We start from the raw sequence: 21,694 nt of genomic DNA, 5'->3' as shown, positions 1-21,694 counted from the left end.
CAGCTGCTAAATATAAAGCAGCCACATGTATAAAAATAGAACACTTGCCAGCCCATGGGTGCTGTCATCGTCCCCCCTTGGCGGCATCCCCACCCTCCCTCCAGAGCCAGCGTGGCAAGAAGTAAACAGAGCAGCAGGGGAGCTCGCAGCCGGTGGAAGCCACCCTGTCTAGGTCAGGCACGTGGGCAAGGTTCACACTAGCTGTACCACAGAAGCCCAGCAGAGCCCTAGGCTCAGCTCTGCCAGCAACTTGCCAGATGGCACTGACCAACTACGTAACGTCTCAGCCTCAGTTTCCTTGTCTGTTAAATCAAAGTGCTCACTGGATCTATGGTACCCAAACGCTAGGCTCTCAGCTGGAGGCAAGGCCTTCCCTAGCAATCAAAAGCAAATTTATTCAATTGAAAAGATTATGTGGTATCGCACTTCTGAGGTGCGGAACAGCCTTTCCTTCATAGAAAGAGATGCATGCAGTGTAGATCACAGTGGTTGTTTTTCAGGAGTGTTATTTAGCAAAAGTTAGAAATTAGCAACCCCAGGCTAGTCCCCAGACCGTTTCACGTGACCATGAGATCTAGAAGTCTGGGACCGCGGAACTCCTGTCCTTCACGTGGTCCATGGACATGCCCTGCAAGCTTGTTGAAAAATGCAGAGCTTCTCCCTCATGCCTCCCCGCCAAAGCCCTCCTGAATGTGACTCTCAGCATGCTATGCACACTGAAGACCAAGAACCACCCAGGCACTCTCTCAGTCCTGAGAGTTTTCCAGTTTAAATCCTCCTCCCCAGAGTGATCATAAGCCATCTGCCCTCAAACACATGTGAGACGGAAAGCTCCAGACAGAGGGGCAAGGGCTATGTTTACACAACTGTGAGAGGCAGGCCAGAGGTGCAGTGCCCCTCCGTTTGTTTGCAGTAGGGGGGCCTGGCTTGGGGAGACAGGGTTATTGTCACACTGTGCCCTGGGGCAGCCTAGGCAGGAACAAAGGGAACCTTTTTTACGATGACTAAACTAGAATTCTAGAAGTGGAGCAGGGTTATCACTCCCTCAGGAGACTTTGCAATAGTTAAATTGTTTTCATGGGTACTTTTTGTGAGGCAAAGCAGGGCTGCCAGGCTGGGTAAATTCCAAAGCGAAGCCAAAAATGCCTGACCTAAAGTGGGTTGATGATTAGTGATCCAAAGCCGGTTGCACTAGGCATTTCCGTTCTCCCCAACTCTTCCCGCCTCCTTAAGGAGCGTAGGGGAAGCTACCTTTTAATTCCAAACAACAAAGGACTTGAACCCTTTCCTGAGGGATGTGTGATTCAGGCTGCACGATTCTGATGTTTAAGCCCAAAGGCAGGACTTGGACAAAAGAGAAAGGCAAGAACCAAAGGCATCTGAGAAAATAAGAAGACTCCATTTGTTCAGGGAAGAAGCAAAAGGAACTACAGGCACTTCTGTGCCCAAAAACGTCTTACTAGGTGCCATCAGAAGTAGCTGGCATTACACTTGACATTTCCCAAAAACCAAGTGGCCTTGGGAATAAACTGCCTTTCCTTCTGGGAACTAACTTGCTTTTTTTTGAGTGGGTTTTTAAAAAAGATGAGTCATAAAGAAGTTCATAGAGAACCAGAATTTCACTTTGTCCTGCATTATGGACACTTTCTGGGCAGAGAGAAAGCTACTGCCAGTAAGGGGGATGGCACCGCTGAAAGGAAAACGGGCTCTTACGTAGCTTAGTGTAGGGGGTGGGACCCTTCTATCTTTTGAAGAACATAGATTCATGGGTGAAAATTAATACGGGAACCACACAGAATGAAAAAAAATAAAATGACTAAAATAACTAAGATTTGAGTGGGATGACTGTGAGAGAAAATGTTTCATTCATCTGCTTTTCAAGTTTGGGGCAGGAAATAGAAAACTCCATTTAATACGGAAAACAATTAAAAATAGACTCCAGTCTCATTCTCATCCAAGTCCCTACAGAGAGGGAGGAGAGGGGAGGGGAGGAAAAGTATGAAGTAGGCGAGCAGGGAGTCAAGAAAAGGGAGATTTGGTACCGAGCTTTGAGCTCTAAATAAAATAATTAAACCTCCACCGTTCTTTGAAATTCAGACTCAAGAGCCCTTTCTACACTAGGAAACTGCTTGAAGACTTTACATTTCACACCGCAAAGGACTTTTGTGAAGGGGAAGTTTATTCCTCTATGGAATTTCAAAAAGGAAAACTTGGGACTTAGAATCATCTTCTGGGATTTTAAAGCAGAAGGGTCAACATGTATCATTACTACCTCAACACGCTCCGTTTCCCCTATGACACCCCTTCAGAGAAAGGGAAGAACCAACCAGCAGCAGTCAGAGAAACTCTAGAAAACAAACATGAAAACCCTCAGCAGAGCTGTCGGGGGCCACCTAGGGTACAGGGCAAGAAGCCACACCAATGTCAAGTCCCCAGAGGGTGCCACTGAGGGAAAGCCCAGTGCAGTGACTTCTGGAGAGAATGAAGGCCATGAGTCACTAAGAAAAAGTTCAAAAGCCTCTGTTTTAGAGATACAAAAACATGTTTTCTATTCTAGAAAAGTTCCCATCCAGTAGATTTTCTTTTTTTTTTTAATTTTGGTGCTCAAAAGTTTACTTTCTAGAAAATTCATGTCACAGAACTACAGGACTTAGGACAGTAATTAAAAGAGGTATTACTGCACCTGGATTTTCCTAGCAGAGCCCTGACTAGAATTCTCATGACGGTAATTAAGGGGCAGATGTTTTCCTTTCTGTCTTTTCTTTCTTTTCGGAGCTCCCATCTGAAGAAAACTGAATAGCCAGGCTGTGGGACACACGTCACCTACTTACTTATTCAGACACCTGACCTCATGGCCAGACAGGGGCCTCTGTCTGCTGCTGTGATCTACTTTGTGGGTCGTGGGAGTGAGTAAACTGGGGCAGACGGCCTTGGGGAAGGATGGGATTTGTAGAAAATGCTGTGCGATGGCAGAATTCTTGCCCCAGATGTCACAGGGCAGCTATGGCTGATTCCAGCCAGCTGGGGGCGGGGTGCTCCTCGCAGATCTCTTACCTCGATTGTGTTGCAGGAGCACAATAGTAGGATTGACAATTGTCGTGGACGGGTAGACAGACGATGGCTTGCTAACTGGTGCAAAGGTCTGGGAATCAGTTCCAACGTGCGATGAAGAAACTTCATTTAGTAGAGGACTTGAGTCCTGAAAAGAAAACCAGCGTTGTGACTCACTGCAACTCCGTGAAACCAAGAGGTACCGCTTTTTAAAAAGAAGAGATTTAAAGCTTTACAAGGACCTTAATTATAAAAAGAAATGTAACCAGTGAGACATATTAATTCCAGTTAGGTAAGTTTAATCTGGAATGTTTATTCTCTTTGTTGAGATTAGTAAGGGGAGAGAAGGAAGGTGACTGTTACTCGAAGTCTCAGCAACGTCATTCATTATTTTCATCTGGTCATAACTGTGGCTCAATCCGGTTACTGAAAAAGCAAATTCGAAGAAGCGTAACATGCAAAACTCATGCAATCCCCAATGCAATCTGAGAACAAAAGGTGGTTTAATTGGGGAAAGTCAGGAAAATTTAGTACTTGTTTAGAGCAACATGAGACATTGTGAGGACGAGAAGCCATTGATGTAAGAACAGGGAAGAGTTAAGTACTGGAGCTCTTGGAAAAGCTACTCTTACCTACACCACTGAACGACCCTACTAGCACTCACTTCTGAGATCTGGACATTATCTTGTCATACTGTGACATTTTCTCACTCTAATATTGACTGACAAAGATCTCTGAAGTAAAGACTTATGAAAATCCTGACTTTGAAATCCTGAGGTGTCTGCCAGAAATACCAATAAAATTATTACTACTAACATTATAATCTGCATGATGAGAATAATAGCAGTCTTTTTAAAGACATGAAAATAGGACCTTAAAACATAGTAAAGAGGGCTTCCCTGGTGGCGCAGTGGTTAAGAGTCCGCCTGCCGATGCAGGGGACACGGGTTCGTGCCCTGGTTCGGGAAGATCCCACATGCCGCGGAGTGGCTGGGCCCGTGAGCCATGGTCGCTGAGTCTGCTCGTCCAGAGCCTGTGCTCCGCAACGGGAGAGGCCACAACAGCGAGAGGCCCGCGTACCGCAAAAAAAAAAAAAAAAATAGTAAAGATATGTAGACAGTTTCCTCTATCATGCCTATAAATTTTGCAAAGTTTCTATTTTGAAGTTTACACACCCCAAAGCCAGAATGTCACTCCCAAAAGGTTTGAAGAACAAGACTGATAGTTACCTTCTAGATAAAAGTGTAGCTCAAAGCAGTCAGTGTGCTCCACCAGAGACCAACTGCTCTGTAAGTACCTGCAGGACAAGGGCTATGCCTCCCTTCCTCCTCTCCACCCTGCACCTAGCACAATGCCCTGCAGACCACGGGTGCTCAGTAAATGCCACATGGTTGACAGGAGCTGTCTACCAGCAAAGGTGTCTCTGAACAACCTCTGTAGCAAGAGAACACGTGCCCACCAAAAGAGAGGATGGGGCCTCCCTGGTGGCGCAAGTGGTTGAGAGTCCGCCTGCCGATGCAGGGGATACGGGTTCGTGCCCCGGTCTGGGAGGATCCCATATGCCGCGGAGCGGCTGGGCCCGTGAGCCATGGCCGCTGAGCCTGCGCGTCCGGAGCCTGCGCGTCCGGAGCCTGTGCTCCGCAACGGGGGAGGCCACAACAGTGAGAGGCCCGCATACCGCAAAAAAAAAAAAAAAAAAAAAAAAAAGAGAGGATGTGAGTGTCCGGACCCGGGACAGCTCCTGACACATAGTAGGAGCTTCCTTTAAAAACACCGGCTTGGGGCTTCCCTGGTGGCGCAGTGGTTGAGAGTCCGCCTGCCGATGCAGGGGAAACGGGTTCGTGCCCCGGTCTGGGAAGATCCCACATGCCACGGAGCGGCTGGGCCCGTGAGCCATGGCCGCTGGGCCTGTGCGTCCAGAGCCTGTGCTCCGCAACGGGAGAGGCCACAACAGCGAGGGGCCCACATACCGCAAAAAAAAAAAAAACACACAAAAAAAACCACCGCTTGGGGCTTCCCTGGTGACGCAGCGGTTGAGAGTCCGCCTGCCGATGCAGGGGACACGGGTTCGTGCCCCGGTCCGGGAAGATCTCACATGCCGCGGAGCGGCTGGGCCCGTGAGCCATGGCCGCTGGGCCTGCGCGTCCGGAGCCTGTGCTCCACGACAGGAGAGGCCACAACAGTGAGAGGCGCGCGTACTGCAAAAAATATAAAAAATAAAATAAAAACACGGCTTGGTCAGCTCACCTCTTCTGAAAGTGCCCTAATGTCACAGCTGTTAGTTATGAGTGGCAGCTCAGTTTAGTAAATAAAACCTTTCCCTAAGACTCGAGAGGCACAATATGATCTTGTTCAAAAAGTGCCTCATCTCAATTTTTTCTTTTGTATAGTGGAAAAACAATTACACTTTTCCTAATTTACTTCCAAAGTGATGTAATAAAGATAACTCTGCCATGATGCACCCAAGAAACACAAAAAATCAGCCATACAGCTCCTTAAAGTACAAATGCCAGGATGGATCATGTGAACATTAAGCATCTCACAAATTTTACTCTGGCATAAATCTTATTTCTGGAACATCACAGAAATAGCTATTGGCTAAAAGAACCTGGATCAATTCACATGAATTTTCTTCCCTCTTACTCTCCAATCACTGCAGATGGAGCAGATATCAACTTGTGGCTTGGCCACCATCCACAGGGGCTCCTGTTCCTCTTGACAATTCTCACTCACTGCAGGAATCCAACCAGTTTCCTTTTTCACCTCTTACTCTGTTTGTACCCAGGGCCAAACCAGAAGTTATCAGGCCAAAGGAAGTCCTCCGGGGAAGTCAGTATACCAGGCTGACCAAACAGGTTTGAGAAATTGAGGACACTGTCCCAACTAATCTGTCCTGGCACACATGAGACAAACTCAATATGAAAATCTAGATCTATGCAAATGACAAAGTGTAGGGTACACAAGAAAGCTACTCATGATATACTAGTGCACTAAAAATAAGATTTGCTTTACAGGCTGCTCCAGAGAAACATTCTGTGCCTGTACTCTCCAAAACAAGAGTGGCTTCTAAATGCACCTATAAATTGAGCTGGGGTGAGGAGAATGCATCAGCGAACAATCTAGCACTTTCCTCCAACAGGGCTGAGTGGAAAAGCTCAAAGCTAGGATATCCAAAGCCCCTGGGCCACATTTGGCCAGGTCCTCACCTAGCCGTGATGGGCTGTATCTAGAGATTAGAGAAGAGGACCCTGCCCGGGATGTAGCCTTTCCCAGCTTTGGTGTGCCTGATATCTCACTGTAATTTCTCTTACAAGTCAAAAAACAAGTTTCCTTCCTGCTTTCTGTGTGACTGGCTTCAGTTTAATGAGCCACTGGAGCCGGTTTTGTAGGCATACCTCTTTCCGCAGAGGGATGTCAATGAACGTTTAATTCCAGCAGCCAACTGCATGACCCACTAGGTTGCTACATTTTAAAATGTGAGTCCACAGATCCTCAGTGTCAGAATCCCCCAGGATGCCTGTTACCAAATCTCAGTCCTCGGCCCCTCCCCAGACCCACTCAATCAGAAAATCAAGGAGTATAAACTCAGAGGATACCATGTACGTTACACTTGAGCACCAAGACACCACTCAGATAAATCCTGTTCACAGCTGTGCCCACAGAATCTAGCAGGAAAACTAGAACGTGGCAGGAACTCAATGATGAACTGCTACTTAGTCAGCCACTTATTTTTGAGGAGCTCTGGTCCATTTGCTAGGGCAACCCTCAGCCCCAAAGCTAACAGCTACTGGGCACTCTCTGCGTGCCAGGCCCTATATCAGAAACTTCGGCGTACTCAGTTCCACTGCACCCACAGCCCCGACAGATCCGTGCGTCCCCATTTTACGACTCACGCTGAGGTTCTTGCGGTCTCTCAGCTCCCAGGGCTCCTGAGGGGAGAACAGACAGAGCCCTTTGACTTGGCCTTTCCTCTAAAGCACTTGGGCTTTCCCATTACGATGGGGACTCGTCCCTAGCAGGACAGGACCCGAAGTGTCGGGACACTCTAACTTCCCACGACCACTGGGGCAGGTACTGTTTTGCCTCAAAAGCCCCTGGCAGCCACCCTGCAGGGGCCCCAGCAATTTTCTGCCTTTTGAGGAAACAGTGTTAATGCTTGTACCAGGCTTGTATATCCATTTGCTCAATTGAACTTTTTTTTAAACCCACTCTCTGCCACTGCTGCATATAAAAGAGAGTTTGCTTACTTGCAAAATCAGCACGAGTGAATCTTTCCCTCCCCTAGAACCTCCCTGCTCCCTGTTAGAGAAACAGCACCATGCCTACTGTTGGCTTTTCCACGCAATTCCTCAGCTTTCCTCCGCTCTCCGCACTACATCTGCCTGGCCTACGAAGAGCACAGTTAGCCAAAGGAAAGGCCACAGAGGTGGTCTGCTCTGCAGGAAGATGTGCATTCCAAACAGGACAGAGAGGAACAGGGTCTAGAGAGGTTGCTGAACAGCCACAAGGGGCCCACGGAACTCACAGGGGAGGCATGCTCTAGTGAAAGCAAACACGGTTCCCGTCATCACACAAGCACAGGGCAGCCAACATCTCTCTCAGAACTTAGTACTTGAGTGAGAAAGGGTTTTTTGGTTTTTCTTTCTTTCTTTTTTTTTTTCTCTTTACTGCCGGGAGCAGACATTCAGGAAGGCTGTGAGGAAGGGGATCTAGCAAGCTTACGGTACTCGAAACAGCTCCCGTGAGGCCAGGCTCCGAGATTCTGCGGAGGCCCTCGGGGACCGGAGGGACCAGCGGAGGCGGTGGTGAGAAGGATGGCGGTGTCTGGCTAACGGGGGGGAGGGAGCCAGGAGTGCTGGCTGGCTGGCTGTGGTGAGACCGCCTCTGCAGATGAGGGGGAATGAAATCGTCTAGAGTCGGCAAGGTCAGAGGTGAGCCGGCAGGGACGGCCGCCGGGACCGGGGGGCCGTGGGGCCCCAGAGATGCTGGAGGTCTGTCAGTGCCTTCGTGCCCTCTGTCAGTGTTAACCAGGTAGAGAGGGACAACTATTACCTCAGGCTGGGCTGGGCTGGAGGAAGTGGCATCCTGTAGGAAATAAGGGGGTCGTTACGTAAAGGGGTACGGCAGGGAAGAAGGAATTCCATATTTAAACAGCTGAGAGAGGACATGCAGTGATGTACGCTGAGAAATATTTAATCAGTGCCCTTTCCTCAGAGTACACGGGACAGTCAGTGCTAGCCAGTTGGCCTCCTGACCCTATGACACAGAGGAAACCCCATCCAAGTTTACTTTCCACCCATCTATTTTTGAGTCCTTTTAACACTTGAGAAAAAGAAAACAACAGAACAGGCAGGCAGGCTGTGTTTAACCCCAAAACTGCCGGCAGAGCCCGAAAGCTTGGGAGTAAATACAATCTCTTTGGCACCTTGTTACAGCACACATGTAACATATAATAGCTCACCGTATTATCAGTCTACGGATTCCACACTCCAGCATACTTACGTATTTACAGAAAAGAGAGGCGGGGAGACACAGGGAGGACTGTGCTGAGACGTTGAGACAGAAGGGTTTGAGCCTCAAGCTGCAGCACCATTCACGAGGGAAAGGAGGTAGGGCGGCCCAGAAAACAAACAAGCTGCGCGCATGAGTTTTCGAAAGAGACGGTGTAGGAGACACACAAACATTCCTAATTCCTTGCCTTGGCTGGGTAACAGGGCTGCAAAAGGTAAGGTTCTTTTCTCTTCCGGTTTTCGGGATCAGAGGTAACCTGGGGGCCTAGCACAGGTGGTGTCACTGCGTCTGCTGACGAAGGCCGAGTCCCTGGGGAAGGACTCTCGCCACGGCTAACGGCATCCTTACGGATGTCAGAGAACAGCTTGGGAGGGCCAGGAGAAGGAGCAGGGGGTGGCTGCCCCGCGCCGGCTGTGCAGTAGGCAGTGCCTTTGTCGGGGTCACGTGCAACACCAGAGAGGCCTGCCGATGCCACGGGGCGAATGTTACGGGATAAACCAGGTACGTATACGCTGCTGACCTGTTTATTCCCAACTGCCTCATGACGTGGGTTAGAGCTCACATTCTCTCTATAAACTGCACAGCACTGCTGGGGGTGGGACCAAGCACTGGGGAGCGTGGAACCCGGAAGTGAGGGCCCAGGACACAGCACACCTTTGGGCGCTGATCTGGCTGCCAGGGGGACGGAGACGGGCCGGGGTCGTGAGGGGCTCTGCTGGCTGGGGGTGCTGGGTGGGACGTACGGCTTTGGTGAGCTCAGGTAAAGGGAGTCCTTGAAGGAACTGCGGGTGCCGGGGGGCTGCCATGCAAAGCAGTCCTCTTGAGGGAGAGGAGGGCATGGGGGAGAGAGGACCTTTGGTAGTATTTTTAAGACACAATAAAAGGAAAGAAAGAGGAGGGGAAATGGAAAGAAGGATGACCATTAGAAATAGCAGCACAACGCGACCTGAAGAAAAAACAATTCTGGACACGTTTTTAAGCAAATCCTCAGCTCAGACGCCTCATGGCCCGTACGTTTTTCCTTGCGGTAAAGCCAAGGACTGAATCCTACTCACCTGGAGAGGCAGGCCTGACCCTCCTTTACATCACAGGGAGGCTGAGCTCAGCCCAGGTGCTAGGTCAGGTGGACATGAGTCCTGGGTTGACCTGTACCCTCTGAGACCTCCTGACCCAAGAAGGGTGCCCAAGGGTTAAACGCCAGCAGAAGAAGCCCCAAAGGCCCCTGTTTTCTCCAATCCTCAAAGATTTTCCTCTTTGTACCTGCAGTTTTAAGAGTTTAAGTTCCCTCCAACTCTTGAGTGTCTTCCATTCTTTTCCCTCAGGAAATGGACAACTGGAAGAATCATCCTTAGTTGTTCACAGGAGGCAGCCGTCTTAATTGAGTCACTAAGATTTAGCACTCAGTTCCATAAGCATAACAAATGAAAACTCACCAAGAAGAGAATGCTAAGGACTTAGAATCCACACATGCTCTTGTCTCAGAGGAAACAATTTGATGGAACTAATTATTAGAAGGAAGACAGGCATGAGATTAAAAGCATGCAGTCTCCCATTTTTGACGCACCCAGAACAAAGAGAGACCAGGCAATGAAGCATCTGACTGGATTGGACAGTGCCTGTTCACCAAATTCCAGACCATTCCTCATTCCCATCCAGCCCACCAGGCACAGACAATCCTAAAAGGGGGTGATCAGCCTCAGGCTCATGGTTGAAGCCCAAAGCTCTGGTTCCAGGCTCAGAGCTAGAAAACTGTAGTTCCCATCTCATTCCCTCTCCCTCAACACAGCCCCTCGCTCCTCCCTGGCTCTCAGCGAGGCAGAGGATCAGGAAATGGGGTAAATCTCCAGATGACCCTCATTACAAGAACAGCCACCTGTCAACCTGTGGCTCGACGTGGAATCAAGTAAGATAAGGGAAGTTTATTTTCCTAATGTTATGGACTGGGTGTGTGACCCCTCAAATGCACAAGTTGAACCCCTAACCCCAAGCGGTGGCATTTGGAGATGGGGCCTGTGGATGGTAATCAGGATTAGATGAGGTCATGAGGGTGGGACCCCATGATGGGACAGGGGTCCTTATAAGAAGAGGAAGAGAGACCAGAGCCCTCTCTTTCTACCAGGTGAGGACACAGTGAGAAGGCAGCTGTCTACATGACAGGAAGAGAGCCCTAACCAGGAACCTAACAGGCTGGCACCTTGATCTTGGACTTCCCAGCCTCCAGAGCTGTGAGAAAATAAATGTTTGTTGATTAAACCACCTGTCTTTGATACTGTCTTATAGCAGCCTAAGTTAAGACACCTAGATTTTCTTCACTGGCCCCTATCTTTAAAGATAGCCCAGTATGAGAAGAAAATGAGAACCTTCCACTAAATTGCACAGGTAAGGTATATTAGAGTTTGGTTGATAAATGGCAAATGGATTGTGACCCCAAACTGGAGGGTGCAAGGGTGTGGGCCTATGTGTATTTTATTTTTATTTTTTGTGGAGTGCAGACAGCAAGGGGAAGGGATGCTAGTTGAGGGTAAATAAGTGAGAATAAAGTATGAGTCTGGACTAGAATATCAACCCAGAGACAATAAACAACCCATCCCTCAGCAAACTAGGTTAACTTGATACCTATCCTTTCCACAGGGTGCCCAGGACACTGCCAGTGGAGTGTGGCCATGTGTACCAGCCAAAAATACAAAATGTATTTTCAGTCATCAGTAGGAGCACAACCATCCACATGTACTCTCTTGGTTTCAGTGAACTTAGGCTGGAGGTTCGGGTGTACGCACAGATGAAAATGATGCTCTCTAGAAACAAAGCACTTGACCAAGCATGCACCAAAGGGACCGTGGGTAAGTTGATGATGGTTGCCAGGGAAGTAAGTAAAAGACAATTTTGAGTTAGGCTCAAATTTACTTTTACTTCGAGCTCAAGTGTCCCACATGTGATTTCTTCTTGCCCAAAGACAGAAATCGGTTTCAATGACTTTTTAACTTAATTTGGCTGTGGCCATATAAGGTGCCAGGGCTGCATTATATCAGGCCTGAGCCTTCCCAGGGCTCTGACCCTGTAGAGAGGACGCTTCCCCAGAGTGTTGACAAGGCGCTCGGAGCCAAGGCCTTCTTGTCCCGGGGCTCCTTTTAGCTCTAGAGAGGGAGGGGGATAGGCACAGTCACTTTACGTGTAAGGAACTACTTTCTGTTTTATTGTAAACATTGTGGGAACCATACAGGCAGTTGGCATTCCTCCCCAGCTGGCTACTAATGAAATTCCACTTATCTTTTTAGAAGATGGGGTGGTGACAAAAATGGGGCTGCTTGAAGAATCTGACGTGTTCCTCGTATGTACAGTTCCAGAAACTATCAATCCCTGCCCCCACTGGGGATCCCCAAGATGATGCTGTCAGAGAGGGGGAAAGCCCTGATTCCGTGTCGCTGGGGGTGAGGAGAGCAGGGCAGCAGGAGGAAAGGCAGATGTGGGAGCATCAGGAGATAGGATTCCCCTCTGGCCCATGTGTCCTCGGACTCCGACTCAATCCTTAGGAGGAGATGCTGGGCCTGCAGGTGTCTGAGAGCTGTCTTCATCTGAAACCAAGCCAGAGCAGTCAGCAGCCCAGCCCACCTTGGCTTTGTCTAAGCCAGCGTATACTTACAGCTCTGGCAATGGCTATAGAGACAAGAAGTCGTTTTTGCTTTCAGAAAATGAATCTATGACCTAAAGCCTCTTGAAAGCTGGATGGCCAATTTTACACTGAACATACAGAATAACACCTCTACATCAGCAATATGCCATGTATCCTTTCAGACACCCAGGTAAAAAGAAAATTCTCAGATAGTGACTGATGAGAAAATGCATACACTATTCGTAGGCCATATTACAGGATGATTAGCCTTGTTATGAGGCTCACACTTACAAACTCCTTGAAGGCAATGTTTACACAGTGATCCAAACACAACAAACGCTCAGTAAAGTTGCTGTAAGTACATGTATTTAAAGGGGATTTTTATTTACTTCACACGCTGTTAAAATTCTCTCTGTAGAAGAGCTATTTAAGAAGCCAAAAGGAATTAGTGAGCTACCCTTTGGGCTAAGTCCCTGATAGTGGAAGAGGATGTGCTTCTACACTTGTCTTGAATTAATCAGAACTATTCCCTACCCTGGATATAGAGCCAACTGTATCCAACCTGGAGAACGCCAAGAAGGAAGTATGCCTGCCACCAGCAGCAGACTTAGATGCTGGGAAAGGTCTTAGAAACAGGGAAACTATGGCCATTTACCAGACAACAGACCTCCCACATCCCGAGTCTAATGAAGACTTCAGGAGGCCAGGCCCATTCACAGCTCCTGGCCCTGACCAGCGGCCCTGCATGCACGTGGCAGTAGCTACGGGAGACAGGCCATGGTAGGGGCGGGGAGGCCGAGTAGTGCTGCCTTGGCACACGATTCAGCAACCTCCTCTAAGCCTGGGAGACAAGGGTCTGCAGAGGGGAAGGAAGGCATCATCTCGGACTTGATTTCATTCCAGGGACGAGCGCAATTTTATGTCCTCATGAGCAGAACCCAGAGGATTATCGGAGAAGGGGGGGTGGGAAAAAGGAAGGCATGCGGACTGCATAGGGAACACACTTCTGCCGCAATTTTTTGAGCAGCGCAGCTCTTTTTAAAAGAAAGGATTGCTCTGTTCCATGGATATTACTCTGCTATATAAAAACACTCTTCACAGATTGCCTGAATTAAAACAGGGTCTATTACTTTCGTCAAGATGGCAAAGTAGGGAAGTCCCTGGCAGTCCAGTGGTTAAGACCCTTGCTCTCACTGCTGAGGACCTGAGTTTGATCCCTAGTTGGGGAACTAAAATCCCATAAGCTGCACAGTGCAGCCAAAAAAAAAAGGCAAAGTAGCAACAGGAGAGGGAAGAAAGAAAGATGAGGAAAACAACTTAGGGGGAAAACTTAAGCAAAATTATTCCCACTGCAAGTTGTACAACGTGGGGTACACTTTCTTTTGTAGGGTAGTGCTAGGCAGTGTAAAGCCCACTGTACTGCCATTCTGATTTCCGCCTGCTTCTAGGCTGCTGGATTCTGCGCTGGCCACAGACCCCTGATCTTAATCTGTAAGGACGGAGCTGCTGAAACTCTTACAGCCTCAACACGAGCAAATTAATGAAATAAACACAAGAGTGCAGTCGCCTTCTGAATATTATGCTCTAAAGAGTTTTTATAAAACAGGCTCAGACCTTTTTCCCACCTGCCATTCCCTCTTTCAGAACATTTCCACACATGTTTCAAACCTACGGAATATTGGGCTTATACTTCTGATACCCTGGTACAGACCAGCCTCATCCCATACATCTGCTTCCCTTGACCCCAACTTCTCCCTAACTCTGGTCTTCCCGGGGCTTTTTCAGAGTTGGCCAAAAGTGGGACTCCGAAGCCAGTCCATCATCCAGCTGGGCGAGCAGGAAGTCACAAGTGCAAGCTAAACAACTCAAGAACAGTTCCCATCCCACCCTTGGGCGCCCGCCTACCTGAGGCTTGTCGGAAGGAAGGTTGGGATGCACACTTCGGTAGCCCTTGGCAACGAGTGGAGAGGGCTGGGCGTTTCCATTGGCATCAGCATTGGAAGGAAGCCTCCACTCATCTGAGAGATGAAAAAAAGAAGAAACGCCTCACTCACAGGAGCACTCCCTGGTTCCCCTCTTAATCGAAGGGTTCCCCTCTAATTGAAGGGTTCCTGGTGGAAGGCAGGGACAGAAAGGATGCATGAGAAACCATACCTGCTGAGGAATTCTCTGACTCCAGAACTACGTGGGGTGCAGAAAGGATGAAAACAAGAAGGGGGGGAAACAGAAATGGTTACGTTTGCAGGAAACAAGCACGCACTGCACAGAAAGACGGAACTCCGGCACCCCGTTGCCTGACACAAAATGCCCTCAGTCACGATGGTCTAATTACCATAGGAACCCACTCTAAACCATGATGTGTTCACAGGCGCTGACCTTTGAAAACACAAGGCTCACATTCACAGTAATGAAGAAACAATTGTTCTTGACATTCTTGTTTTACAGACAAAAAGGCCACAGAACTCTCCTGTCCAGTCCTGACTCACTAACTTGCATTCCCCTTTTATAAGCCTGACGTGGGCCCAGAATGACCTCTCCTCAGCAGCAGCCTGGGCTAATTAACAGACCCGGAGAGGGAGACATCGATAAGCACTTTTTCCATGGCTGTTGGTGCTGCGCAAAGGGGAGAACATGATTTAAGCCCCAAGGTATCTGCTGTGATAAGGGCTTCTTTTCCTCCCTGCCTGCCTTTCTTCTTTCCATGAAACGAGCTACATAAACATTTCAAAATCTAATCACCCTGAGTTTTCATCATACTACAAGGCACCCTTGTCCCCCCCCCTCAGCCAGCTGCCACCCTGCCCTCCATCCATTGCCTGGAGCAGCTCAGAGACCCTAAACCTCTCCTAACCTGACCAGCACCACAAGGCAGGACGGTGCAGTGGTCACAAGTTTGGCTGGGAAGGCAGCTGGACCTCAATTCAAATCCTGGCTCCTCCACCTATGGGCTCTGTGGCCCTGGGCAAGTAAAAAGCCTCAGTTTTCCCATATGAAAAATGGGGGTAATGATATGCCTGCTTCATACATGTTGTTTTAAGAATTAAAAGATATAATGCATGAGAGATGCTTAGAACAGTAACTGGCAGAGCTCAGCAATGTTTGTTATTTACCACCATCTTCTGCATCATCTCTTGCCTCTATTCTCTATCTTCCATGTAGGGGGTTAGCAAACCTTTTCTGTAAAGGGCCAGTTAGCAAATACTTTAGGCTTTGACGGCCATATGGGCTCAGTAACAACTATTCAACTCTGCTGTTGTAGCACAAAAGCAGCCGCAAACAATATCAAGTGAACGAGGGTGGCTGTGTTCCAATAAACCTTTATTTGTGGAAACTGGAGTTTGAATTTCATGTAATTTTCACATAGTACGTTCTTTGATTTTTCTTTCAACCCTTAAAATATAAAAACCCAGATGCCAGAAAAAGCGTCCTCATGCTTTACTGTCCAATTGTGGCAGCCCAGATTGAAGAGGGAAATTTCTTTTGCAACTCAGAAGTAACCTTGTGAACAGTAAACCAAAGCCTGCTTTATTCCAAAGAAGAATTTGAGTTTACAAGAAAAGTATTGGAAAATTATTCCCCTACACCCTTGCCTTCTGATTGATTCCACTTTTAAAAGCATAAGAGCTGTCTAATTAAAGGCAAACCAAAAAAAATTATATATATATATACACACAAATATATGTGTGTGTGTATATATATATATACACACACACACATACCCCATCCCCTGTTAACGGGCTGTACAAAAACAAGCATAGGCCAGATTAGGCCCAAGCGCCACAGTCTGCCAGCCCCTCATGGAGCCAATCCCTTAATTTCCTCCTCCTCCTCTCTGGTTGCCTCCTTGTCTCACCCTATATAAAGAGGGGAATAAAGCACTGCAGCTCTCACAGCCCAAGGCTCCATTTCAGTGTGGGTTCCTCAGGGATCAGAGATGGGCTTTCCGGATGGAACATCTTTCTAAGTGCCAGATGCTGTTGGCCACTTTTGCATATATTTAGTATTTAATTCAGTGTACACAAGTCTGTGAGGTAGGTAATCACTCTGCTTCATGGATGAAGAAACAGAGAGGCCAACTGACTGGCCCAAAGTCACACAGCCAGGAAGTGATAAAGCAGTCAGCCCAGGTCTCCAGAATCAAGTGCAGCACTCTGTCCACCACCCACGGCCACCAACCCTGCCATCTGCCACAAAGCAGAGGCTACATTCCAGGGAGGTGGCAGAAGCCAAAGGGTGTCAGAGCAAAAGGCCAGGCAGGGGAAAAGGTTTCAAGTGATGTGCATCCATGTACAGCAGTCTATCTGCATCGGAGTCACCAGGAGTGCTTGTTAAAACACAGATCACAGGGCCCCATCCCCAGAGTTTTTGACTCAGAGGAGAAGTGAGGCTTGAGAATTTGCATTTCTAACATGTCTCCAAGTTATAGTAAGGCTGCTGGTCCATAACCCAAAGCTCACTTTGAGAATCACTGACATAATAATGTACACTCAAAAACATCCTTAGGGCTTCCCTGGTGGCGCAGTGGTTGAGAGTCCACCTGCCGATGCAGGGGACACGGGTTCATGCCCCGGTCTGGGAAGATCCCACATGCTGTGGAGTGGCTGGGCCCGTGAGCCATGGCCACTGAGCCTGCATGTCCGGAGCCTGTGCTCCGCAACGGGAGAGGCCACAACCATGAGAGGCCCGCGTACTGCAAAAAAAAAAAAAAAAAAAAAGTCCTTACTCTGGGAAACCATATCCATTTTTGCAAATTTCGTCCTCCTCTAAAACGAGGTTTTTATAACCTGTTTCAGTTGTACATTCTTTTAGCAGGTCGGCCGTCACATTTCTGCCACTCCCTTAGGGACAATTCCTAGATGTCTGTCTTCTTGTCCCAACCACATGGCTGGGAAATTTACAGGACTTGATTTTTACTCACATTACTGCGACATACCAGCTCGTGCAATCAAGGACAAGTTGCTAATCACCCTAAATTTCACTGTTTCCATCTATAAAATATAATCCTTATCCCACGTACACCTCACAGGGTTGCTGAGGTCAGGTACGTGACGTGTCCTAAAAGTGACCGTTTTTAAAAAATTTTTACTGGAGTTGATTCACAATGTTGTGTTAGTTTCTGCTATAGAGCAAAGTGAACCAGTTATACATATACTTATTTCCACTCTTTTTCGGGTTCTTTTCCCATATACGTCATTACAGAGTATTGAGAAGACTTCCTTGTGCTATACAGCAGGAAAAGTGACCATTTTAACACTCACTAGTGCATCCATCCAGATCCTGGCCCCAAGATTTCCTTGCACCCGCAGGCCTTCAGATACCAGGTGACACACTGTGGCAGTGTTTCTCCTTCCTCCCCTGTATCTATCACTTTTACTATCTCGTCTTCCTTCCTAGGTTATTTCTAGTTCAGTTTTGTCAAGTCATTCTATCAAATTTATTTGATTTACAGACACGTACTAAATGTCAATAGGTTCTTTTAAAAAATTTTTTTTTATACAGCAGGTTCTAATTAGTTATCTATTTTTTTTTTTTTTTTTTGCGGTATGCGGGCCTCTCACTGTTGTGGCCTCCCCCGTTGCGGAGCACAGGCTCCGGACGCGCAGGCTCCGGACGCGCAGGCTCAGCGGCCATGGCTCACGGGCCCAGCCGCTCCGCGGCATATGGGATCCTCCCAGACCGGGGCACGAACCCGTATCCCCTGCATCGGCAGGCGGACTCTCAACCACTTGCGCCACCAGGGAGGCCCTAGTTATCTATTTTATACATATTAGTGTATGTCCCAATCTCCCAATGCATTACCACCCCCGCCCCCGCTTCCCCCCGCCCTTGGTGTCCATACGCTTGTTCTCTATGTCAACAGGTTCTGATGAGGGGCTATCAATAAAGGATGTGAACTTTGTACATGGATGTGGAGGCGTGTTATTTTGTCTGCTCTTTGGCCAGGTTGGTTCTATTTAGGTGATGTTGGCACACAGATGTATCATGGAAAGCTGTGGTGAGTCTGTTTCTCCAAAACCCTTAGGTATCATAAAGGGACTGTCATTGTGGCATCAGACAGCCTAGTTTGAATCCTGTTTTGCTCACTGCATATCCTGCAGCAAGGGACATAGCCTCATCTGTGAAATGAGAAATTTTCCCTCTCGTCATGAGGACTAAGTGGAAGTATGTGGCATAAAGTATGTGCTTAGTAAGATCGGGATCCAAAGCCTAAGGGGAAAAAAAATTTCCCAGACACAGCAATTAGAGCAGTCGACTTCTGCCATTTGATAAATAGCCTTAAGAACATAATATCCTCGGGAATCAACCCACTTTTTCTTCTCATTCCAAGTCTTTAAAACTGTTCCCCTTACCCTGTCCCCAAAAAGGCAGTTCCCAGGACTCCTGAGAACACTCCTTTCTTATTTAAAAGAGCCGCATTTCTGACGTTTCATCCTCCTTCATCTGTTACCTAGTCTTCTGAACCTTGAAGGTTGGTAGCAGCCCAGGGCCATTTGTGTCTGAGGGCGGCAGGTGAAATTTTATGTACTTGATTATCAATTATTCACTCTTGGTTAGGGAGACCGTCAAAATGCTTCTCTCAATAAATGTTAGCTCAGAGCTCCCGCGGTGGAGGAGGGCCTTGGAAAGCTGGGTCCCTCAAGAGGTTTTGCAGCCCTGAGGAGACCAAGCCTTTCCATGAGAAGTTTAATTTATTTTGCCTTATCTTTTCCTCCATCTATTCTTTATATACAATCTTTTCTGGCCTGTGGTCACAGCTTACTTATTTTCCTTTATCTCACTCTGTGCTAATTTCATTTTGGTCTGTTGTAAGCTTGTTTTGCTGATCACTTCTTGGGATCTCAGGACACTTTTCATTGAGTTAGATCTGTGTTTCCTGGTAGAGAATCCAAGAGTTAGAGGAAAGGTGTTAAAAGTGGGTCTAAGAGCGTTCCATACCTTGTTTAATTTTTATTCATGCTGTGTGGTGAAGAATTTACCCTTCCCCAAAAGGAGGTCTGGCCTTTGCCCTCTGGCTTCCAGGAGTTAATCTCTAAGCCCTTGGAATGTCATCCTGATAGGACTGTCTTTGTGCTAAACTAATAACGTGACTTAGGTTGGGGGTCTTTGAGCTCAACCTCCTAACGGACTGGAGAGTGAGATGAACCACTTGGGCAGTGGATAACACCTATGGAATAGAGCCCCAGTGAAAACCATGGACACCACAGCTTGTATGACCTTCATGGTTGGCACTGCTCTGAGCATGTTCTCACACACGGTGCTGGGAACTAACATGTCCTGACTCCACAGGAGAGGGACCACACCAACTCCACGTTTCCTTAACAGCTTTCAATGGGTTCTTTAAGTCCTGCTACTGAATTATCAAACCTGAGAGTGGTTGTGGGAATCCCCTGACCTTGCAGTTGGTGTCACAGTGAGAGTCTTCTCTTGTGGGGACTTTTGCCTCCAACTATTTCTCATTTGGCCCCCTTTTCTCACACATGAGCTCACGAAAAAGACTCTTAGTTAATGGGGGTAGGGAATGTCTAACTATTTTAATGTCAATTTTCTTATCTTTTTGCTACTGTCATTTCTGGAGAGCAAATGTGAGGAAATGAGTTGATTGTAGGTCCAAGAATCTTTACATCCATAGCTAACTTTGCAGTCAAGAATCAGACAGGAAGGATGGGAGCCAACTGGCACAGAATAAGGTGTAAGTGTCGAACTGAACTTTGGCTTTTGAGTCAGAACACAGGGATTGATGGTCTCCAGGCCATACCAGACAGGAAGCTTCGTACAGCGCCCACCACCAGTTCAGGCTCCCTGTCTCCTCTTGAGTAAGATCACCGTGACCTGGGGACACAGGTGGAGTCACACCTGAACCAACAGGGTCATTACCCAAACCTGGCCAAGCTATTATACCAGGAAGCAGGAATAAGAGGCCTCTCTTGGAGGCCGGGAATCAGCATTAAGATTACTGTAGCTCTTTCCAGATGGTTCAGATCCCAAAACCTCGGTCTACATTCAGAGATTAGGAGGGTGGTCAGGGATCCAGAGTCAAGCTACCACTGAGGGCAGGAGCCTGGAGGTTGGGTTTAAACTGGGCAACTCCGAGGGCTCCGTCTCTCACTCCACCTCAGAGAGCATCTCCACCCTCCCCATGTTCACTTGGATGCCAATGGCTCCCAGATCCACACCCTGGATTCCAAATTTCCAAATGCCTATTAGAAAATTCCTCCTAGAAGTCCTTCTTTTGCCAAGAAACTCAACACGTCAAGAAATGGAATCCAACATTCCTTCCAACTCCCCTCATAAATCCAGCATCTCCATGAGTGCCACATCTATTCTCCTAGTCAAGCAGGGAAGGCGCCTCCTGCTCAGCATGGAGCCCTACCTCTCCGCACTCCTTAAACACTCTGCCAGGCCTGCCATTCCACTCTCCAAATACACCTCTCGCTTGGCCCCTGCTCTCCATTCCCACCACCACCACGCTAGGCCTAGACCCTCACAGCCTCTACGAGAAATTACTGCAAGTCTTTAAGTGGCCTCCTGACCGGCAGAAACTAGAATGGTTTCCATTCAAGAGCACCTTGTACATGCCTGACTCTGTGCTATATCTTGAGATGGAAGAGTTCACTGCATCCCAGCAACTTGATTAAGGTCATCTCCAGTTTACAGATGGGGAAAGTGAAGCTCTCCAAGGTTAATTTGCCCATATTACCAAGACAGTAAGTGGTAGAGCTGAGCCTTGAGAGAGGACTGTGTGACTTGAGAGCGAGACCACCTCTCACAGGGTAAGGGAGCTGGAGCAAGGACTGGAAATAGGGGCCACCTCTGAAATGCGGGTGCCAGGGGGCCATATGGGGAAAGAAATCAGGCCACAGGTGCTGGGCAGTAACGTGAGACCGAAGCTTCCAGTTCAGGCAGATGATCAGCAACTTGGAGATCTACAGGGATGGAGGAATGTGGTAAAGCCAGGGAGCTAGGCAGAGAGGAGACAGCCAGAGTAGCTGGGGCACAGATGCTGGCCCTGGTGGTAGGGGAGAGACCTGGACGCTATCTGACACCCACTATCTGTGAAGACACTGGGAAAAGGAAGCGCACCCAATCCTTGGCAAGAGCCAAGCAAGGCTCCCTGCCTCACACTTGGGGTCCCAGGCCAGGCTAGCACAGCTGCCGGCAAATGCTGCTGAAAACTGTTTTCATGAGGCTGGTCAAGTCTCAGAGGCTTGGTGTGGGCCAGCAAGTTGTCATCCAGAGGCTCAGATGGAGGAAGTAGGCAGGGATAAGGAGGGCTGGGGAGCCACATGGACCCAGCCAGAGTCAAGGGCCAGCAGGATGCTGGCCAATGACCAGGAGGGTAAGAGAACAAGGTCTCTGGTCCTGAATGTCCCACCTCTGGAGGTGCATCCTCTTTTATCCTCACCTCCAGTGTTAACTCATTCCAGCCAGCTGTACACCTAATCAGTGTACTTTCCCCCCACCTCTACTCAACCCCAGCTTGTTCCTTTCCACCCACACTGGCCTAGTGTACAATCCTGAATG

General features: G+C 48.2%; 1 protein-coding gene across 10 annotated transcripts in view; it reads right to left on the bottom strand.

Annotated features, from left to right (window-relative positions):
* The window catches only part of SORBS1 (sorbin and SH3 domain containing 1), a 204,108-nt gene that overhangs the window by 85,403 nt on the left and 97,011 nt on the right, over positions 1–21,694 (bottom strand). For 5 of the 10 annotated variants that reach the window (XM_060101735.1, XM_060101746.1, XM_060101755.1 and 2 more), the window contains 3 exons: positions 14,078–14,190; positions 7,774–8,136; positions 3,055–3,199 (listed from right to left, as the gene is read on the bottom strand). In XM_060101735.1, the coding sequence (XP_059957718.1) occupies positions 3,055–3,199; positions 7,774–8,136; positions 14,078–14,190 (621 nt within the window). Of the gene's footprint in view, positions 1–3,054; positions 3,200–7,773; positions 8,137–14,077; positions 14,191–14,326; positions 14,354–21,694 lie in introns of all 10 variants that reach the window. The other 5 variants (XM_060101771.1, XM_060101778.1, XM_060101793.1 and 2 more) reach the window with 2 other exon arrangements.

Source organism: Mesoplodon densirostris, chromosome 1, assembly GCF_025265405.1.
Source record: "Mesoplodon densirostris isolate mMesDen1 chromosome 1, mMesDen1 primary haplotype, whole genome shotgun sequence".
In the NCBI taxonomy this organism is placed as follows: domain Eukaryota; kingdom Metazoa; phylum Chordata; class Mammalia; order Artiodactyla; family Ziphiidae; genus Mesoplodon; species Mesoplodon densirostris.
The sequence above is the reverse complement of the archived record's forward strand: the minus strand, read 5'-3'. Positions and strand labels throughout refer to the sequence as shown.